At 54.4% G+C, this 21660-nt stretch overlaps 2 protein-coding genes across 5 annotated transcripts; both read right to left on the reverse strand.

Moving 5' to 3' along the window:
• Nucleotides 1–4774: 4774 nt before the first annotated feature.
• On the reverse strand, nt 4775–19990 carry PBXIP1 (PBX homeobox interacting protein 1). Of its 4 annotated transcripts, none has more exons than XM_049880652.1 (11): nt 19923–19990; nt 13533–13618; nt 11528–11654; nt 11190–11254; nt 10953–11118; nt 9171–9404; nt 9008–9031; nt 8431–8513; nt 8206–8337; nt 6347–7578; nt 4775–5857 (listed from the first exon to the last, which is right to left on the reverse strand). In XM_049880652.1, exons 2-11 carry the CDS (start codon nt 13581–13583, stop codon nt 5764–5766), a joined length of 2208 nt encoding a protein of 735 aa, XP_049736609.1. In that variant the 5' UTR covers nt 13584–13618; nt 19923–19990; the 3' UTR covers nt 4775–5763. The 4 variants fall into 4 exon arrangements, with proteins under 4 accessions (XP_049736609.1, XP_049736610.1, XP_049736608.1 ...); XM_049880653.1 differs by lacking the exon at nt 19923–19990 and adding an exon at nt 16507–16567; XM_049880651.1 differs by lacking the exon at nt 19923–19990 and adding an exon at nt 16305–16444.
• On the reverse strand, nt 16929–21541 carry PYGO2 (pygopus family PHD finger 2). Its single transcript, XM_049880659.1, has 3 exons — nt 21155–21541; nt 20655–20704; nt 16929–20027 (listed from the first exon to the last, which is right to left on the reverse strand). Exons 1-3 carry the CDS (start codon nt 21255–21257, stop codon nt 18960–18962), a joined length of 1221 nt encoding a protein of 406 aa, XP_049736616.1. The 5' UTR covers nt 21258–21541; the 3' UTR covers nt 16929–18959.
• Nucleotides 21542–21660: the final 119 nt, after the last annotated feature.

Below are 21660 nucleotides of genomic sequence, written 5' to 3' on the forward strand. Positions count from 1 at the left end.
CCCTCCACAGCACAGGCTTCCAGTGGACCTGCCTGTCCTGCCCCAGCCCGATGACCTGTCCCTTTGACTCTGGACAGGGTCAGTGCTGAGCTCAGCGGATGAGCCACTCCTCTCTGCTGGGTGCCTCCCCTCAGGCTCAGTAAAGGTAGGCGTCTGGTGCTGGCAGGAGCTTCTCCAAAGGGGCCCTGCCCTGGAGAGGAATGCGGGGAACAAGGGCCTGGTGGGGGGAGCAGAGAGGTGATGTGCTGCGAGGCCTGGAAAAGCAAGCAAGTCCAGGGCCCTCCCTCCAACTCGCCACCCCCCATGAGCCCGCTCTGGCCTTTCCTCCTTCTTTCTCAGCATTTGCGTGAGCAGAGCGTGGTGGTGGGGGGGGGGTGCGTCATCCACCTGTCACCAAGCTGGGAAGCTGAGTGTGTCTGTGACTCCTCCCTCTGCCCTGCCCCACCCCTTCTAACTCACTGCCCTAAATCAGGCCCCTGGCTTCTGTCTCCTGGGCTGCTGCTGGCACTGCCTCCAGTTTCACATCTCTCCATCCCATCCTTCTGGCTGCTGCCTACACTGCAACCACGTCCTTCCTTCATGCAGGTGCCCCCGAACCTCAATGCCGTCAGTGCCCCCCTCCATTTCCTGTAGGAAAGTTCCCCTCAGACCTGCAGTCAGGTCTCCCTCCATGAACGTAACCATCCGGCCACAAGGCTTTTCCACTCCCCACAGGCCAGCCTTCTCACGTTGCCCAGCCTGAACCCCTACCCCCTCACTGAAATCCTAATATCCTTTGAGGTCCAGCTCTTCACTTACTTGGCTGACTCCTCCTGGCACCATTAAGAGAAAACTTTTTAAACTCTGCTTTGTGTTAAACTAATCCAGTTAGCCTCGGGGGCCAGGATTGGGGGCCCCAAAGCACCCAGCATCCTGGAGAACATGAATACTCACTGGCATCTCTTCCATACCAGCTCCCACTACATGCTTTGGGAGCCAGCACTGTCTCCTCCCATAGCAGTAGCTCATGGGGCCTCAGCTTCCCCCTGAGAGATTAAGTAAAATAAAAATAACTACTATTTTGACAGTACCCCACAGTTTGTGAAGTCTTTTCCTTTATCCTATAGTGCCTCATCTAATTCTCACAACCTCTGAGGGAGTATCTGTAGTCTCACTTCAACAATGAGAAAGGTGAGCAAGGAGGGACATCCTGTCCAAGGCTCCCAGGGAGGCAGCGGTGGAGACCTGAGACTCTGGGTTTTCTGATGTCAAAGCTTGTCCAGGCCAACAGTCTGGTTAGAATAGTCCTAGGCTGGGCCCCCACCTGACCCAAGATAAAGAACAGGCGAGTAGGGAGGAAGCTCTGCTTTTGTTCTAAGCCATCCATTGGGGGATGAATAAGGCCTACTCTGGGAACCAAGGGCTAATAAAGAGATAGGCAGCAACCTTGAGGGAAGGCCCCTGAGGGATAGAAAACCAGAAGGAGCAGAGCCAGGCTCCGGGGAACTCAGACAGGACTCTGAATTGGTTGACAAGGGGGCTTCTGTGGCTGAGCCGTGAAGTGGGGCATGGAGGGTTCTTGTCTAGGTTGAAGGCAACACTCCCGACCCCCACTCTGCAGTGTCCTTGCCAGGCCCTGCTGTGGGCATGGGAAGGGACTGGGAACATCTGTGGCTCCAAACATGGCTCGACAGATGTTCCTGCATTGGGGTGGCCCTGGGAGGTTCCCATGGCAACAGCCAGCCAGTCGGGCCTCTGTGCTTGGGCCAGTGGAGGGGGCTGAGAGCAGCTTTCAACAGGAACACATGTCTCTGATACTGGGGGAGCTCGAGGGGGTGGTACAGGCCTGAAGGTGGTCCACCATCATCACCACTGCGCCACATCCCCCGGAGGATGGAAGTGGAAAGCAGGGAGGAAAGGCTGGGGACCGGGAGGACCTGGGAAGGCAGGGAGTGTCCAGGGAGATCCTGCGGCAGGTAACGGGGCCAGAGGAGACATAGGTGATAGAAAGCTGAGCTGGGGCAATGAGGAAGACAGGGGCTGGAGGAGCCTGGGAAATGAGGGGCAGGGGTGGGAGGGAGAAACGGCAGTTTGAGAGACAAGCTGAGAAATGAGTTTGGGAGACTAAGGAAGAATTTTTCCATTTGGGAGGGGAAGGCCCAAGAAGGCCACCCTACTCCAGTGATTTTCCCAAGGGATGCTGAGCTCTTAGGCTGGCAGGCCTCTTCCAGGGGAGCTGGGAGAGCTCCCAGAGGAAACAGCAGAGAAGCCAAGTGCTTAGGCTAGAAGAGCCCAGACCAGATGGGAGGCCAAGGAGGAATGGGTGGCAGGGTCCAATGGGTCTCCTGCAGGCCTCCACCTCCCCTGCCCTGCCCCCAGGCCAGGAGCAATGCCCAAGCCCTGGGAAGAGGCAGCTGGCAGTGCTGTTCCCCAGCTCCAGCCTCCCTTGGCTTCTCATTTCCACAGGCTGGCCTGGTAGTGTGGAGAGCAGCCTATGACCTGGAACCCAGGATCCTCACCGTGCTGCCGTGGGTGCATGGGTATGGCAGGAGAGGGGCCTCATAACCTACGATGGGCATGAGGACCACCTCCCAAGAGCCCTCACAGAGAAGGGAATCGGAGTGGCCCATGTCCTTGGTACCCTGGCCCTCCCCAACACCCCCTCAGGTTCATGGCTTCTTCTCCCTGATTCAGCAGTTTCAGAAACCTCCAGCTCAGCATATCCACTTCCTGAGTGGGTGAGGAAGAGGACGGGGGCCTGGGGAAACCTCTCAGCCTCCCCTAGAGTTCGTTATGCAAACGAAGAAAATGGGCCCTAGAAATGAAACTGAGAAGCCCCAAGGAGCCAAAATGAGAGTCAGCACCCTCTGGGAACCCAGGAGTCCCCTCCCCAAGCTCAAACCTCCACATACATACACATATGCCCCACAACACTAAATTCTGCCTACCTTCTAGCCTGAAACCTCCCAGCAACCCAGGTTTACCACACAGCTGCAGGCAGCAAGATTTAGAGCACCTGTGGTAGGCGAGGGACACCCTGGTGGCATAGTGGTTAAGTGCTACAGCTGCTAACCAAAAGGTTGGCAGTTCAAATCCACCAGGTGCTCCTTGGAAACTCTATGGGGCAGTTCTACCCCGACCTATAGGGTCACCGTGAGTCGGAATCAACTCAATGGCAACGGGTTTGGTTTTGGTTTGGGTGGTAGGCAAAGGGCATCCCTGGGTGGTGCAAACAGTTAATGCATTCAGCTGCTAACCAAAAGGTTGGAGGTTCAAGTCTACCCATGGGTACCTCAGAAAAAGGCCTGGCGATCTGCTTCCAAAAAACCAACCATTGAAGACTCTATGGAGCACAGTTCTATTTTGACACATATGGGGTCACCATGGGTGGGAATCAACTCGACGGCAGCTGGTTTGGTTTGGTTATTTAGCTGGAAGGCAAGGCAATGTGAACAGGATAAAACTATGCCAGCCTGTGCTTGCTCCTCCTGACCCCCCCTCCAGAAATAATGACTCCTTCCTAAACCCCCCTATGATGCCTCCAGCCCCTGTCACTGACCCTATGCCTGAGAGGAAGTTCTTCCTTAGGTCTAACTAGAGTCCCTCCTGCTGTAGAAAGCAGGTAATATCCCTCTCCACTGGACTATGCACTCCTTGAAGAGCCTCTGTATTTCAGAGGCTCGCTGTTTCAGAGACACAATAGACTTTGCTGATGAGTGGTCCTTGCTCTATCCCTAGCCCTACCACCACCCCCACGCTGGAATTAAATGAGCTAATACATTCAAAGGCCTTAAAAAGGTCCTGGCACCCACAACTGATGGCTGCCCTGACAGGGAACACAACAGAGAACTCCTGAGGGAGCAGGAAAACAGTGGGATGCAGACCCCAAATTCTCATAAAAAGACCAGACTTAATGGTCTGACTGAGACTAGAAGAATCCCGGTGGTCATGGTCCCCAAACCTTCTGTTGGCCCAGGACAGGAACCATTCCCAAAGACAACTCATCAGACTTGGAAGGGACTGGACAATGGGCTGGAGAGAGATACTGATGAAGAGTGAGCTACTTGTATCAGGTGGACACTTGAGACTGTGTCGGCATCTCCTGTCTGGAGGGGAGATAGGAGGATAGAGAGGGTTAGAAACTGGCAAAATGGTCACAAAAGGAGAGACTGGAAGGAGGGAGCGGGCTGACTCATTTGGGGAAGAGTAAATGGGAGTATGTAGTAAGGTGTATATAAGCTTACATGTGACACACTGACTTGATTTGTAAACTTTCACTTAAAGCACAATAAAAATTATTAAAAAAAAAAAAGGCCTGGCATGATGTGGTGTTACATAAGCATTTTCTAAATAACACAGAAATCAATCACAGCCCCTTCTGGGGTCTGCAGTCCGTCCCTTGCTTAACTGATAGCACTGCCTTCCCCCAGCCTGAGCCTCACACAACGTCATTCTGCCCCCCACACTGACTGGGGAATTTCCAGGGTAGTCAAAAAGTCCAGTGTGATGCCTATAAGATTGAGGTGAGATCTCAGGACGGACTTACCGAAGAGTCTGAGCCCTCTTGGGAGAGCTAACAGGCCCAGGGTCAGGCAGGTGGGGTCTGAGGCTGGATAGTAGGTAGTGGGGAGACCATGTCTAGAGAAAATGTAGACCCAGGGCACCACCTAGTGGCTCCCTCGCCAACTGGAGAAGCCCAGGAGGTGGGGGAGGGGAGGTCCTCTCCCCCTCTTCCACCACTCACTCTAAACGCAGGCAGGGAAATAACCTTTGAAAGCCAAATATGGGACAGACATTTTGCTTACATGGGTTTATTTAATCTCTCCCCCAGCCCTTCAATCCCCCTTTTTTTTGAGCATAAGAAACCTAAGGCTTCCATAGGTTAATTTGCCCAAGAACACACCGTCTGAATTTGAACCCAAGACTCAAGACTTCAAAACTCTCTAGCTGGTCATCTTTCTACATCTCCCAGGGGACACCCAGGACAGCTGTGAGCAAAAAGTGGGCCTGGGGTTTGTTGAGAGTGCAGCGTGAGGGGAAAGTGGGCAAATGGAAGAAGGGGCAATCATCAGTGCCTAGGGTAGTGGTGGGCGTGGGGGGCCCCTGTGCTCAGAAACTACCCCAAGTGACAGAGCCCCCACCCAGCTCCAACAGCACTTTATTGGGATCTAAGTCTACAGTTCACCCGAGGAGGTTAGGCCATGTGAGAAGCTGGGGCAAAAAGGGGGCTTCACTACCCTGGGCACAGCTGCTTCCAACTCTAACACCCCCCGCCCCAGAGAAAGCCCTCATGCTAGGCCTGCAGCCAGCAATTCTAGCTGAATCCCAAGGGCACTGGGTCATCGTGTGGGGCTGAAGGGGAATTCCGGGGCCACCGCACACAAAAGAGGATGAAAGCTCTTTGGCTTCACAATCAGGATGTCACCTCCTCTCCCCTACCCCTCCCCCATCAAAAAAAAAAAGGGCTCTTCTCTCATCCCCCCACTTCACATTGGCACACCTTCAGGCTGCCAAGGATCCGAACCTAGGGCCCTGAGTATTTGCACACATTTGCATAGACAGCACAGCACGGCAGGTCCAGCTAAGCCCTTTGTCTAACAGAAGTGGCATCAGGGCAGGTGTGGGTGATTTCACTCTTCTCTACTTGTTCCATCCCCTACCAAGGATACTAGGCAAGCCAGGGGAGGTACCAGCTTAACAGTCTGAGCCCCAGCCCCAGAGGCTGCACAAAGAGGAACTTGGGCAGGACTCCAGCCAAGGTGATTCCCCTGATGGAGCAGGGACTCAGGCTCTGTGGTGGTGGCTGTGGTGGTGGCTGTGATCTTCCCTGGACCCCAAGACTTTGTGGCCCCGGAAGTGCTTGTCCTTCTTCCCTGACCTGTGGGGAGACATGGGGCGAGAGCAGGAAGAGGCCTTAAGAGTACAATACCACGTAACGAGCAGGGGCTCCCTGAAGAGTGGGACACTGTTCTTCCAACGAAGCCAACGCATGCAGCCACCACCAAGCACACAGGGCTGCAGACCTGGTCTCCCAGAATGAAGGCACAGGCTGGGAGGCAGGAAGGTAGGGAACAATCTCCTTACCCCTGGGTATATGCAGATATAGGGAGGGCAGGAAAATTCCCCAACCCAGAAGGGGAACCCCAAGATCACTCTAGGGTGAGCCCAGCCAGCCTCCTGCCCTCAGGGGAAGACAAGAAGCTCATCTGGATGCCTTCTCTAAGGGAAGCCTACTGGGGACTAAAAGATAAGACCACCAACTGAAGACCTCCTGTTCAGGGCCCTTACGCCTTTACATCCATCCTCTGCCCCCATGCCCCATCTTCCTTCCTGTCCCACCAGACCCAACTCCCCCAAAGCTCCTAACCTCTTTTTCAGTGCTTTGTCTCCAAAAAAGTGACTGAAGATGTAGTCCTCAAAGTCATCCACCTCACTGTCATCACCTGTCTGCCTCACAGCCACCTCCTCCAGGCTGTCTTCCAAGGCATCCACAAAATCCCGGAAGCGAAGGCGGTCGTGGCGGAAGATGCCATCCTCACCAAAATAAGCAGGTGAGAAGGGCAGGTCCTTGGCCAGCTGCCCAGCCCAGGGCAGCCGTGCCAGGTAGGTCCTCAGCAGAGAGGCTAGCTCCTGTTGCCGCACTGGGGCTAGCTCCATGCCGAAGAAGGCCAGGCCCTCTTGCCGTGCACACTCGTCCACACCTGAGCAGCCCTGGGGTGCCCGGTACTTGTGCCTCAACAGGTCTGCCCAGGTTGGCAGGTGGTCATGCCTGTCTTTAGCCCCTTCCCTCCACTGAGGATGCTTCTGCCTTTCTGCAGGAGAGTGAGGGCTCCCACTTTTCCTTGGGGGTTCCTTGGGGCCTTGTTGCTTGCCATCCTTGCCCTTCCACTCTTCTACCCTTGGCTTGCCCTCCTTCCACTTCCTTGTCTGTTCCCGGTCCTTCTCACCCTCCCAGCTCTTCTTCCTTTCCCGGCCAGGTTCCTCCTTCTTATGCTTCCAATGCTCAGACTTCCAGTCCCCCCGCCCATTCCACCACTTTTCCCTTCCACTTCGCTCCTTGGAACTCCGGAAGAGGCGTTCGTGACCCTGGGCCTCGGAAGCATTGGCAGGGGCCCCAGGATCCTGGCCCCAGCTCTCTAGCTTCTCTAGCTTCTGGGCCAGTCTATGGCTCAGCTTGGCCAGGCCAGAATGGGCTGGGTCCCCTCGGCCGGCCTCCTGCAAGCTCTGCTCCAGGTCCTGCTGCACAGACCCTAGAAGCCGTCGCTGGCTCTCCAGCTCTTGCCTTAGTGCCTGGGCCTCAGCCTCCAGCTGCTCCTTCTGCTCCAGGAAGCCAGAGCCTGGCCACTGCCCCCTGGGGCCTTGGCCCTCAGTGGTCTTGTCACCCTGCAGTCCTCTGCCCCAGGTGAGGCAAACCCCGTCTGGGCTCCAGACTATACAGTCAGCCTTCAGCTCCTGGAGCCGGGCCCGCAGCTGCTGCAGCTCTGACTCCAGGGCCCGCTGGGAGGCCTCGCCCTGCTGCAGGGCCCCCCGGAGCTGGGCATTCTCCTCCTCCAGCCGTTTGGGCTGGTGCATCAGACTCTGGAGCTGTTCCTTCTGGGTCTGGAATGGAGCAGGGTTGGGGGTTGGACACAAGGAGTCCTTGTTAGGATGGACCCAGCGCCACTGACCCCAATTCCATTCTGTCATGGTAGGCATGAGGCTCAAGCCCCTTATATGACCTGAGACACTCAGAAGATTTGGTTCTCAGCCTATTCCCCATCCCCACCGTGCACCAGACTGTGGGATACTCAAATTCCATCCTGGGCCTCGGCTTCTCCGTCCTTATCTAAGTACACTTTTTAGATTCAGCAGGATAGCCAGTATGCGGCTCTCATGACCCTGGTCCCACCTCCCATTCCTGGAACAGACATTGTCAATTGAGCAGAGCACTTCTCTCCCACTGAGCCTTAGCATGTTCTTCAAATCCTCCTCCACACGATGCTCTAGGCAGACCAGACCAATCAATTAGAGATGGCATGCCATGTGAAACATACGCCAGCCCTGGCCCAAACCTCAGCACGAGGGATGTAAATAAAGAATTAGGAGGACGCCCTGACTGTAGTGGGAAAAGCAGAGGTCAAGGTGTGGGAGGTGGGGGAAGAAGGAACACTCTTGTGGGAAGACACTAGGACAGAAACCTGGCCCAGGGAAGGCTAGCCCAGCCCACCGCCTTCCACCTGTGCCCACCTGCAGCTGGGCCTGTAGCAGCCTGATGTCCTGGTTCTCCTTGGCCAGCTTGTCTAACAGAAGGGCCATGTTCTGCAGGCTGGGGACACTCCCAGGGGGCGCTGAGGCCTGCAACTGCTCCCTTCGTCCGTCCTGAGAGTAGAGGAGCCAGTTACCACACCCTGTCCCACTGCCTGGATTCTCCCCCACGAGGCCTCACACACTTACAGAGATTCTCACGCATACCTGCCCATCTCCTGCAGCATCCTGCAACTCAGTATCTGACCCAGTATCCGGGAAGACCTGCAGCTCCACTTCCTCCATGGGCCCTATGGGAAAGAGAGGTCCTAAAACTGGCTCAGTGGGAGACAAGTGCTGTGCTCAATTAACAAAGTCCATTCCAGGGATGGGAGGTGTGAACAGGGCCACAAGAGCCACATACTGGCTATCCTTAGCTGAATCTAAAAAGTGTGCTTAGCTAAGGTCAGAGAAACTGAGGCCCAGGATGGAATTTGGGGTCTGGTGCAAGATGAGAATGGGGAATGGGACAAGAACTAAAACCTCTGAGTGTCTCAGGCCATAAAAGGGGCCGACAGAGTCCACTCCCTCCCTATATACGTACACACTCACCCCTCCTACCAACCCCATGGCTGAGAAATCCCGTGAGGAAAAGGGTCAAGGATCATCCTGAACAGCTGACTAAGGCCAACAGCTGTGTAATAAATGTGCAACCCCCAGCACCAGACAACCCCACCCACCATCACTGCTTCCCGGGGGTGGGAGAAGACAGACATGCCACAAGCCAGGGCTCCTGCGCACTCACCGCCCTCAGATTCTGAAAGGCCACCTGAGGATGAAGTCGGAGGAGTCCAATAAGGCCGGAAGGGGAGAGGGTGGAAAGGGGCAGGGGAGAAAGTGGTTAGAGGCAGGAGGGCGGGAGGGGCCGGAGTAGAGGCCCAAGGCCCCAGCAGGAAGATACCACTCACCGGAGAAGAAGAGGATCCCCAGACCCAGAAGAACCAGAGCTCCGAGAAGGCACATGTTGAGGGAGATGCCCAGCTCCCTAACCACACCCTCACTCCCTGCCTGGTCCTCCACACCCAGGGGTGCCGAGGACTGAGGCGGGCCAGGGCCCCGGCCCCACCGTCTCCGCAGGCCCTCCACATCCATGTCGGTGTCGTCCTCACTGCTGGAGCAGTGGAGCTCCTCCCTGATTTGAGCTGGAGGGAAGGACAGGGACAGGGCTTAAAGAGAGAAGGGGGAGTAGTGGAAGGCAGGGTGAGGCCTCTGCCCTGACTGCAAAGAGGAGAACAGGTAGACCCTGCCCATTTTTGCCTTGAAGACTGCCTCTGCCCAGTCTGAAGGGGCAAGAGATCAGCCCTTTCATCTGCAAATGACAAGAGCCACTTTCATCCTCCTCCTTCCAAAGTCTGCCTCCCTATAAAGCTCCTGCAGCTATTCCCAACCTCCTGGTTCAGCTCCTAACTCTGGTGACTCCTTCTTAGCCTCCCTTCCTGGCTCTTCCCTGTCCTAAGGGTAGTGGTCTCCCTGGCACCATTTCCAGTTCTCTGTTCTTCTCACCATACAGACAGACGTCAATTACCTACCTCACCCACACCCCTGCCTTTCCCTGATCTGTAACTCCTGACCTGGCCTCCTTTGAGTTCCAGAACTATATGTCTGCCTGCCTACAGGCCACTTCTGTCTGGATGTCCCTCAGAGACCAAACACTAAACACAATGCCCTCCAAACTGGTTCCCCAATTCAGGGAAAGGCACCACTGATACCATCTACCCCAAGCCCAAGCCCTCCTTCTTCACCCCTACCTAGACAATGAGTCTTGACAATTCCACACTTGAACATCTCACCAGTCCACTCCTCTTCTCAACTCCCATTGCGACCAACTTAGTTCAGGTCTTTATCTCTTTTGGCCCAACCACTACGGTCATCTCTTAAATGGCCCCCCAGCCCCTGGCCTCTCCCTTTATACTGTCACTCTTCAGTAGAGATGGATTCATGCCACTCCTCTGCCACAGGCTTTGGACACAACTTCCTTGGGATATGAAACGCTGCACAACCTGGCCCCAATTGCTCTTTCCAACTCATTCTCCTTCCTCTCCTCCTTCAGACTCACTCTCCTTTGCTGATGCTGCAGCCTTGGCCTGGAATGTTCTCTTCCTCCTACCCCAACCTACCAAAAGCCTACTCTTTGCTCAAGACTCTGCTCAAATATCACTTCCAATGTGAACCTTTCCCCAACTGTCCCCTTCTCTCCCTTCCCCTCAACCTGTCCCCTGACTTAACACCCCTCCCCTTCCTTTGGAGCACCTTGCACACCTCATAGGCCTGACTTGCATCTTGGCTGACTTAGTTTTGGTCTGTCTCTTACACAAGCCATGAACCACCCATCCATTTCCCCCGGGGCCCAAAGCTGGCACACAGAAGGGACTCAGAGAATGAGGACTGAATTATAGAGATGAGAGGAGGAGAAACAGACAGAGAGAGAAGGCCCCATGGCAGAGAAGAAAGAGTCAACCAGACCTGGCTCTGCCATTCACCAGCTATGTGACCATGGACAAGTCATTTAACCTCTCCGAGCCTCAGTGTCCTCAAAGGGTGGTGGTAAGGATTCACCGTTATAACGTAAGGAGGGCACCAAGGCAGCAGGTCCCAGAGCCTGGACCAGAGCACGTGCTCTGGGGATGATCACTCCCATTCCCATACCTTCTAGAAGGGAAGTGACAGGAGATAAGGACATGGACTCTCACCTATTTTGGGGGATGATGGCAGGCTCTGTTGGGGATTTCGGTCCTCCAGGCCCTGTGTATCCGGTCCCAGGCCTGCCACGAGGGGTGTCTCCTGTAAGTCGCCCTGAGCCACTGTGTCTTCTGCGCCAGAGGGCTCCACATCACAACCATCACCTTCTAGGGTGCCCTGATACAGACACAGCTGTGAGCAGGCCCTCCTTCATTCCTCTCCCCCTCCCTCCCCGTGAAGGTCTTCACCTTGGCCTCGGTCTCCTCTGGGGGAATGGGCCCAGACTGGGAGCCTTCACTCTTGAAGAGGGTCTCTGTGGTTGGGAGAAAAGGCTCAGGAAAAACACTAACCGCCCCGCCCCCCATGAACTCCCTCCACTGGCTCCCAGCTCTGTGGCTCCCGCAACCCCCTGCCAGGTTGGAAGGGGCAGGAAAAAAGCCCAGGAAAACCAGATGGAATGAGGGAAGGTGTTTGTAAACTGAGATTAATGAGGGAAAGAAGACTAACCAACCCCATTTCTCAAGGAAACTGAGAAGCCCCAGAACATGGAGAAGAGGTAGCTACCCACTCAGCAGGGCCCCATTACCTTCTCCATCCAAGGTCTCAGCTAACTCTTCACCATCTGCCTTGGAGAGGCTTGGAGGGGCCTGGGGGGCCATGTCAGATTCTGAGTCCCTCCTGGATTCTGGGCCCAGGGTCTCCACAGGCAGGCTCTGTGAGGGGAGGGGGGGATGTAAGCAGAAAGGCTGCTCCAGAGAAAGGACAGCAGGACAAAAGCAGGAGCATGGGGTGCTTTTCTGGGGTCCCTGGGCCTGGCCACACTACTCAGAAACCCCAACCCATATCTCACAAAGATACACTGGTAGGGAGCAGAGCCGAAGTGGGGAGGATGGCAAGCTGGCATCTCAACTCAGATGTAAAGCCTTTAGCCACCCCCTAACCTTTTTTTTTTTTTTTTAACCTTACTCGCTGCTGTGAGAAGCTTTCAGAGACCGGGTTTCTCTTAAATGAAGGAGCACCCCTGGACCAAGGAGGTGACTCAGTCAGTTTAGCAACAAATGTACAAACTCAGCATCCCCTAAGGGAGGCCAGCTAAAGCCTAGGTCCCGCTGCCCAAAATCATCAGTACTTCCTTTCCCTACAGATGAACAATCTGGTTATCGGTTGTGGTAGGGAGGTGGCAAGAGAATCCCTTGGGCATCCAAGGGTCACAGCTCTGTTTCCCAGAGGACTTCCCTGCAGCTTCCCATATAACTAGCCACCCACTTACATCTTCCAAGTCTTTCTGGCCTTTCCCACAGGCCCCTGACACGCCCCCACCCACCCCTCTTCCGGCAGGTGCTCACAAAAGCCCAGCTCACCCCAGCCACAGTAATGCCGACCATGTCTCCATGGTGCTCCTGGCCTGGCCGTCCAACCTTGGCCTCTCCTTTCCCTGCACACTCCTTGGCAGGCCCACCACCCACTTACCCCATCCACGGCTCCCACTATCCCTCCAAGAATAATTCTTGACCTTAAGGTGTTTCTCTGTAATTTCCCACACACTTTAACAAGTATAGTCTCATTTTGTTCTCATGGCCACCTCTATGTGGCAAGAATCATGACTCTCCATTTTACAGGTGAGGACAGAGAGGTAAAATGGCTTACCCAAGGTCCCCCAGCTGTCAGCAAAGGTATCCCAACAGGTGGCCAGGGCTCTGATTGTGGGCATGGTGCCCCTCCTTCTCCACCCCTCCCTCCTCCTCTACTGGGAAGACCCAATCCATGTGTCCAGCTCCAGCGTCATCCCTGAGGTCCCTCACTCTGAGCTTAGTTCCTCAAAGGCACCTCACACTCAATATGTCTACACTGAGGTCTCACCTCCTCCCCTCCTGGTTATTCTAACACACCAAGTCACTGGGGCTTGGAACTCCAATATCCCTTTAACAAATTTTCTCTATCCCCTTTCCAGCCAGTCAGGCCCCTATCCTGCCAATCGCTTTCTCCCTTCTCAGAGGCTTCAGGCAGCACAGGAGTCCACCAACTCTGACCTGGATCCCTATAGGAGCCCTCAAAACATTCTCCCTGTTCCCACCCAGCCAACATGGTGGCTTCACCCTCTTCCCAATGATTGTCCTGACACCCTCTGACTCAAAACCCTTAAAAGTTTCCCATCAGGATGAGACCCAGACATCTCCACTAGGCCATTCAGGTCTCTTCCAGGCGCCCTAGGCTCTGCCCCCAGCCTCACTCCAAATCTGGCTCTGACACGTGTCCCTACTTCCTCCTGCAGCCTCCTCACAGTCTCCCTAATATGGGCTTTCCCACTGTTGCCCTAGGGCCTTAGCTCATGCTGGTCTCCCCACCAGAATTCCCTTCCCATTTCTCTCAGTTTACCCAAGCGGTACCCTTCCTTCAAGGCATGGTCCAAGTCCCAACACCTTCCACCATGAAGTCTTCTCCAATAGCCCAAGCTCACCTGACCCCTGCTCCCACAGCCAGCAGGAGGTGATACAGGTGACTGTCTGGACTCAGGAAGGGACAGACCTAGAAAGCACCCCAGCCTTGTAGGAACCCCCCTTCCATGTGGTTCCCAGATACATTCTTCCTACCTCTGAGCCAGCAAGAACCCAACTATTATCCGAGTCTGGGCAGGAGGCCATGGCTGCTAAGGTTCCCAGGCTTCAGTGGCTGCCACCTGTAGAGAAAAGTTCTTTTAAAGATCCCAGCTCCCTTCAGAAGAGGCAGGATGCAGACAGTAGACTTGGCTGGGTTCCAAAGTTCAAGGGCTAGGCAGCAGCCTCCAGAACCCAGCCTGGTTCTAGTCCTTCAGACACTAACACCTCAACTCTTCTGGGCAGTATTTGCCTTGCAAATCAACTCCTGCCAATGGCCACAAACAAGCATGACTCTTCCAGGGACCAGCAGGTCCTCGGGAAACTGAATTGACCCTGAAAGGTCAAAGACGCATAGGGCTGCAAAGGCTTTGGGGAATATCCAGCCCAACTGCCGCGTGTTGTGAGCAGAGAAAATGAAGCCCAGAAAAGCTAACCTGATTTGCCAAAGATCAACAGCTAATAAGAAGAGCAAGAAAAGCAACCCAAAAACCAGTACTCTCCACAATCACTAATTCCCTCAGAGCCTGGAAGAGAAAACTCGAAGGCCTCCTTCAGCTCTAAGCCTCTCACCACTCACCCACCATTAACTCCTTTGCATGGTCTGCTTCAAGGGTTCTCAACACTGGCTGCCATCTAAGATTCTGACTCAGTTTGTTGGGGGTTGGGCCCAGGCATGGGCCTTTTCTTAAAATCTCCCTGATTCTCATGTGCAGCCAGGGCTGAGTACTGCTATAGCCTAGATCCGTCTGGATACACCTTTAGTAAATCTCCTTGTCCCTCTCACTCTTCATCCAAAATTCTTTTTCTCTTCTTAGTAATCTGCAGAGTTTCATCTTACAGAACTTGAGGGTGACTAGGAAAAGGGACATATGACAACTATCACATATAAAACACTTTACAGTTTGTAAAGCATGGACAAAGATCCCAGCTGTGATCCTGCCCCCTACTAATCTGCTCCAATTTGGCAGGGTAGGGGTAGGGAGTCACTCCAGCTTCCAAAACCTAACAAAAAGCGAGCTAAGAGGAGAAGGACCCATCCCTTCATCCAAGGCCAAAACTGTCCCGTCAGGCTGGGGCAGCTGCAATTGGGGCCTGGAACGCAGGTGGAACGGTAGGTGAGAGTCCTGGCTTCTGATCTTTCAGAGAAGGATAAATGACTGCTGACTGAGGAACTGGAACCGCAGTAAGTAGAAAATGACTCTTTAAGAAAACCCTGTGGAAGCAGAGTGAGGATGGTGAAGTATGGCAGTTCCACCTTTGAAAACAACCACACTGCTCCCTTCTGTTTGAGTGGCCTTAAGTCCCGCATGTTGCCGTTTAGTTGGTTCTGACTCATAGCAACCCCATGTATGACAGAATGAAACACTGTGCCATCATAATGATTGTTGTTATGCTTGAGCTCATTGTTGTAGCCACTGTGTCAGTCCTTCTCATTCAGGGTCTTCCTCTCCTTCGCTGACCCTCCACTCCACCAAGCATGATGTCCTTCTCCCGTGGCCCTTGCCAGTCAAGACCTAGGCCCAGGACAGGTGAAAAACACCTCACAGAATCTTCTTCAATCTCCATGCCTTCCATCCCACGTGGAGACAGGAGAATAGCTGCAATGACATCCCCATGCCAAGTCCAACAGGATACCTTGGCAGGCTTCTATAGGCATTCATAAAGCCAGAGCTGCTCTGCCTTCTGCTCTCAGGCCCCTCCCCCGCTGTTCTGTCATCATCTCCCCATCCCCAGTTGCTGCGTGTGACTGTTAACAGGTGGTGGCAAGAAGGAAGTGGCAGTAGCTTGGGCTGAAGTCCCTGTTTATCCCTGGCTGTGTACAGCCTGCTCAGGTCCTCCAGCATGAGGCACCATGGCAACCAGGATGATGTCAGACCCACTGTCTCTATGGAAACCAGCCACAGTATTTGGGTCAACTAGACAAACACTTCGGAGACCCAAACAGGAGACAGGATGGAACCCTTGTTCACAGGGTCTCAAACCCTGATACCTTTGTTGGAATCATCCAAGATTTCAAAAGTACCCCCGTTCTCCCAAGCCAGCATCTTACCGCCTTATTAGGCAGTTCCTTCTGCTATCTAATCTCCACACTTCCCTGGTGTGTTTTCAGATCTTTTTCTTCCCATCGACCTCTAATAAGAAAACCCGCTTCTACCCGCTCCCCACTCCCTCTCCCTTTTCATTCATCATCCGCCCCCACGCAGGATTCAACAAAATCATCTTATAAGGATTGTCAAGGAACCCTGGTGGTGCAGTGGTTAAGCACTTGGCTGCTAACCGAAAGGTCAACGGTTCAAACCCACCAGTCCCTCCATGGGAAAAAGATGTAACAGTTAGCTTCTGTAAAGATTTATAGCCTACAGGGTCGCTATGAGTCAGAACCGACTCGACAACAGTGGGTTTGGTTATCTGGTCTAGAAGGACTGTCAGACTTGTGCTATTTCTGACAGACAGCTAAAGGGGGAGCTCTCCCACTCTGTACAAAGCTACGAAGTCTCACCACTGGCTAATTTCAGCCCCTTTAACAGTTGTTGCCCCAAACTCCACAAAGCAAAGGTCATGGGGGCACAAGAATTTGCCAGGGGGACCCAGAGCAAGTTCCTGTTCTGGTAACGTCCGCCTGTGGCCCTCCTTCCCCAGCCCAGAAATGACAAGCAGATCTGTGGATCCCGGGGAAAGCCCATTTCCTCGAGAGTTCTGCCCTCCCTTTCCTTTATCCTCCCTCTTACAGGGAATCTGTAGTCCCCTTCCGGGGTAGGGTATTACCTGACCCAGCTTCAGCCTTCTGGTGAACTTGTTGCTGCCTCCCCCGGTTTCCAGCCCAAGAAAGGTGAGTCACGTGACCAGTGGCTGACCAATGGCAAGCCAGCTTCCCCCAAGGGGCGGAAACTTTTGGCCAATAAGCGCTGGAGTTGAGACCCAGAGCAGGGGGGGTGAGGACCTGCACAATCCATAAACCTGTACTTACCTCCTGGTGAGACTGAGGTCCTTGAAAACTGAATTTTGGGCGACCTCCTGTCCTTTCCCAGTGTGAAAACAGTTTCTAGAAGCAAGACCCAAAATCGAAAGGCAAAGAAAGGGTGGTGTCTTCTGAGACAAGCATACAGGGCCAAGTTAGCCCCAAAATAGACGGCGACAGCTGCAGGCCGGGGGAGGGGAGAGAGGCAAGTGGCAAATTGTGGACTTGGAAGTAGCCCTCTTGCCACTCTCCCCACCTCGACTCAGTGCAAACCGTTTAAGAATGCCACTATTATTTAATTTTAAAAAGGGGGGGCCGAAAAGCCTCCAAAAAATATTAAGAGTTAAGGGCAGCCCCTCCCCCACCCCCTGGCGCGGGGCGGGGGGGGGGAGGAGGGGGGAGTAAACCCAGAAGAGCTTCCAGAACTTGTCTCCCAGAGATCTTGGAGCCAAAGCTCCTTCCTGGCTCCAGACCTGGCCCAGGAATGTGCTCAGAAAAGAAACTTAGTCAATTTCTCACAGCAGGGATGGGGGGGTGTCGGGGGAGTTGAAGTAAGACGGGAGAAGCATCCCTTGACTCAGCAGCTTGTACTAGGGTCAGCTCAGAGGCCTGAATCTGTCTGCCATTCCCACTTCCAGGGAACCCCCCTCCATGTTACCGTCCTTAGTGGTGATAGTGGCTCACTTGGCTCTTCTTGCACATAAACAGCAGAGTCCTTGTCTGGATTTTCAAGTCATTTTATTAATCCAACCGTACAAAACACTCTCCCACATCTCTGCCACTCCACTTTCTTCCAAGCAGTAGTGGAGGGAAAGGGAGCACAGTGAGCGAAGACAACCCCCCTGGCCCCATTTTACAAAAAGGTGGCGGGGAAGACAACACAAGAGCAACAGATAAAGGGGCAAACACAAACACAACACAAAGTTGAACGGTAGGGAGCCGTCATCTCTGTTGTTTTAGTGTGGGGAAGAGTGGAAGAGGGAAGTCCAGAGGCCTGCTCTCCCAGCCTCCAAGGCTGCTGGCTCTTCCAGGGCAAATGAGTTCTGCAATATGCCCTTTGTCTCCTCTCTTCGAGCTAGGGACCAGAGACGCAGGGGGAAGAGACCACAGAAGGGCGTCCCCCACACCTTGTGCTTAAGAACAACTAAAGTCTCAAGACAGCCACACACCCTGCTGGCCCTTCCCCACCCCAACAAGGAATGCGGACATACGCAGTTAAGAAAGAACAGCTGTGGGGGCAGGGGAGGGTTCCCGCTCAGCCCCTGGGCCCCTCTCTGGCAGGCAATGCTTCAAAATAAAAAACAAATGAAGCCCAGTGCAGGACTTTGGCTGAGAGAAATGAGAACTGCTAGATCACCAGGCCCAAGAAGAGAGGAAAGAATAACACAGGAGGAGAGCAGAGAACATCCAGGTTCTTCTACCTTTTAGTACCATAGCAATGAGGCTCCTGCCACTTCCCCCCACCCACAAGGCTGTGACAGGGCCTCGCTTGGACCCTATTATCAGGAGAGGAAATGAGGTATAAGGGCTCTGCCCCTTTTCAAGCTTTCCTTCAGTTACGCCAGGGAGGCAGGGGCATAGGGCGCCAAAAATTGAAGAAAGGCGCTGAAGGTAATGTGCAACAGATGGAAAAAGGGGGGGGGGGGGCGGGGTAGTATGACCATACAATCCAGACTTCCGGGATAGCCCGAACTTCAAATATCCTGGTCCGTCAGACCAAATATCCCACTTTTTGGCAAATACACGGTCATTAGGAGAAAAGCAACAACAAAGGCTGAGAAAGGCCCAGTGACTTTGGTATGAGGGAGATATGTCCTGACAGCATCTCTTACCTACTGTCTTGAAGCCCCAAATCACCAAGAAACTGTCATAGCCAAGAACTCTCCAGCTTCTTCGAGCTATCAGGTTCTCTGAGAGGAGCTGGGTAGGTCTTAGAGGAGGCACAGCGAAAGATGGAAAGAGGGAAAAATCCCCATTTGTGCCCTAAAGCCGTCTCGCAGAGCCCATGAAAAGACTACGGTGGGGATGGGAAAAGACCCCAACTCCTCTGGCCCAAAACCTTGACACCAAAAAATAAGGCTGGAGCTGTGGGGCTAGATAGAGGCATTAGGCACAGGTATTAGAGGGCACCCATGATCTGCAAAGGGGACATCCCTGCCCTCCAAATTCTCCTCCAGCCCCTTTTCTCTGGCAGCCACAGCCCTAGGCCTCCAGGGACAGCCACCAAAAAACGGCTCTGTGCAGCAAGGCTTTGGTTTTCTGGACCTCTGTAAATCTCAACAGGCAAGCTTCCAGAAAAGTGGGCGATCCAGGCCCTCTTCTGCCTGCCCACCTCAGGTCCTTTTCTGCCCCCATGGGGATGGGAAGCCATCGGAAACAAGAACCAAGAGCCAGACATGGAAACAATCACCCTGGAAGAGGAGGGAGGAACATGTGCACTTCCCTGAGCCACCATGCCAGTGTCACCCGTCATTGGCAGCCACCAGCTGCCCCATGCCCTCGCGGATGTAGACAGACTGAATCTCCTTGGTCTTGAGGCAGAGATCACAGGCCCAGACAGCAGAAGCCTCAGTGGTCAGCAGCCCGTAGGCACTCTCAGTCATGCCCGTGCACTCACGGTGGAACCACTTCTGGCAGGAGGCCTCACACAGAATAGCATCCTGGTCGTCATTCACCTCACTCCGACAGGCACCACAAGGATACACCAGGCCTGGAGGAGGCTGGGGCCCCGAGCCCCCAACTGCCTTGCCAGGGGGTGCCAGGCTGTTAGCATCTGGAGTGCCCCCACCCCGCCCGCTGCTGTTTGGGGGAAAACTGGGTTGATTCCCATTAACGGCAGCAGCTGGGGAGCCTGAATGGGGCTCCTGGGGAAAAGCAGTGGGAGCAGGTGGATTCAAGGGCTTTCCCCCATCCTCACCACCAGGGCCAGGAAAGCCAGGGTCTGGACCGGGGAAGGGACTTGTGTTAGGGGGCAGGCTAGGGAGCCCCTGACCAGGTCTCTGGAGAGGAGAGGGGCCAAAAGGTGCACCTGGCTGGGCAAAGCGCTGGGGGAGAGAAGGAGGACCCAGCTCCCCTCTGGGAGGTTGTCCCATGGTGGGTGAGATCATGTGGCCAAATCCTCCCACTGGGCCTGTCATCATCTGCCCACCAGGAGGGCTAAAGTTTTGACCAAGAGGTTGGTTGAAGGGTTGGGTGGGAAAGTTCATATTGCCTGGGGGTGGGTAGCCAAGGCCCTGTGGGGGCATGTTGAAAGCAGGGCCCATAGGGTTGGGAGGGAAAGGAGGGGGCTGTCGACGAAGAGGCTGGGGACCCCCTCCACCCCCAGTGCCATAGCCTGGGGGTACTTGGCCAGCCACGCCGCCCTGTACGCGGAAGCCTCCAAAGGGCACAGGACTGCCAAGGAAAGGGGGAGCTGCAGCCCCCACCTTAGGGACTCCAAAGTCATCCTCAAAAGGGTTGGATGCAACCAGATGATCCACCATAGGAGTTGGGGGTGGCGCAAACTCCGTCAGATGTGAGTACGCAGGGCCCTAGCGGGGAACAGACGAAAAGAACAGAGTCATGGAGGGACACACAGCTAAACCAGGAAAGCACTAAAAACGCAATACATGTTTTGGAAGCTGATACTGGCCAGCTCTGATCTTACACCAAAATGGACCTTAGAATACAACAGGGGAACAGAACACGGAGAGCACAACTAGTACAGTGCAGTAATTTTGTTTTAAACCCCAGCTCTGATGTTGAATACCTTCGAGACCCTGGAACAGATACTTAATTTTTAAGCCTCAGATTTCTCATTAGTGAAATAAGGATAATGCCTATCTCCCAAAACTGTTAAAGCAATTCAGCACAATCCATGGCACTTAGGAAAACCTCAGTAAATGGTAGCTGTTACCATCAGGGAATTAGGACAGGAAAAAAGGAGGGGTGAGGAGCTGTAATCCTGACTGATGAGATCTTTGGCCAAATCATCTTTTGGGGGAGACTACTTCTTTGGAAATTTGCTATGAGATTGAGAAAAAGGCCCAGAAACTGAGCAAGAAGGATAGTTTTCCCTTCTCTCTGTACCTGATGCAAGATACAAACATACTGGAGCGGCAGAACACAGGGTCCAGAGGGGCTGCTAGGAATTACCCCCACCACCAACCACTATTCACCTGAGTATTTGACTTCCTTCGTTTCTTTTCTGGGCTCTTCATTTGCAGACCTGGAAGAGCAGCAAATGGCATACGCAGACAAGTTTTCCTGAGGTTTCTCCAACCTCCTTTCTCCCAACCATCCCCTGATGAACTCCTCTAATTGTACACTTGTTTATTTAACAAATACTGACAATGGGTGTGACATGAAAAATGAATTGCAAGCATGGCCATACTCTCAACTACCTCTTTCCTTAAATAAGGAATAGCCATCTTTCGATACCCTCAGGTTCCAAGAAACTCCTGAATTCCATGTGCCTCCAAACCCCAGGGCTCTCAATCTGTGATAGCTACCCCCAAACCCTGGCAGGCCTTCACCCACCCACTCTCTTCACCTGAGCCTCCCTTCAGACCCCTCAGCCTAAGACCCCCTCATCCTCCCGCCGTCCCTGCCAGCTCCCCACTTCAGGGTTCCCAAGTCCTCGGCCTCTCCAGCCCGCGTTCCCTCTCAGCACTCTCACCGGCCTTGCCCTGCTTCCTCCCGGCGCTGGGCGGCGCAGGGGGCGGTGCGGGGCCGCCACCTCCCTCCAGCTTGTCCGGTGGGGGCGGCGCCGAGGCGGCCATGGAGTGGGGGCCGGGGTTAGCGACGGCGGGGGATGGAGGCGCCCTCGGGCTGCATCACGGCCCAGAAGGGAAGCCAGGGGCAGCGCAGGCCCCCGAGCTGCAGCAACCCCAAGATGCGGTGAGGGAGAAGCACCGGCCAAAGCACGAACTGCGCGCCCGCTCCAGACTCACCGCCCGCCCGCAGCAGCAGCAACAGGAACCGGAACTCAGCTCGGCCACCACCACTGAGCCCGGCGAGGAGGGGGAGCGAGGACTGGGCAGGGCTACCCCTGAAAGCTCCGCGAGCGGGGGAGCCGGACCGCTGTAGGAGCGTAGCGGAGACGTCCGTTTCACCCCAGGGGAGTGGCCCGTACCGCCTCACCTCTGGGCGGCGGCGTCCGTCAGCCCTCGCTGCCGGACCATA

The sequence above is a fragment of the Elephas maximus genome, chromosome 3, assembly GCF_024166365.1.
Source record: "Elephas maximus indicus isolate mEleMax1 chromosome 3, mEleMax1 primary haplotype, whole genome shotgun sequence".
Lineage (NCBI taxonomy): Eukaryota > Metazoa > Chordata > Mammalia > Proboscidea > Elephantidae > Elephas > Elephas maximus.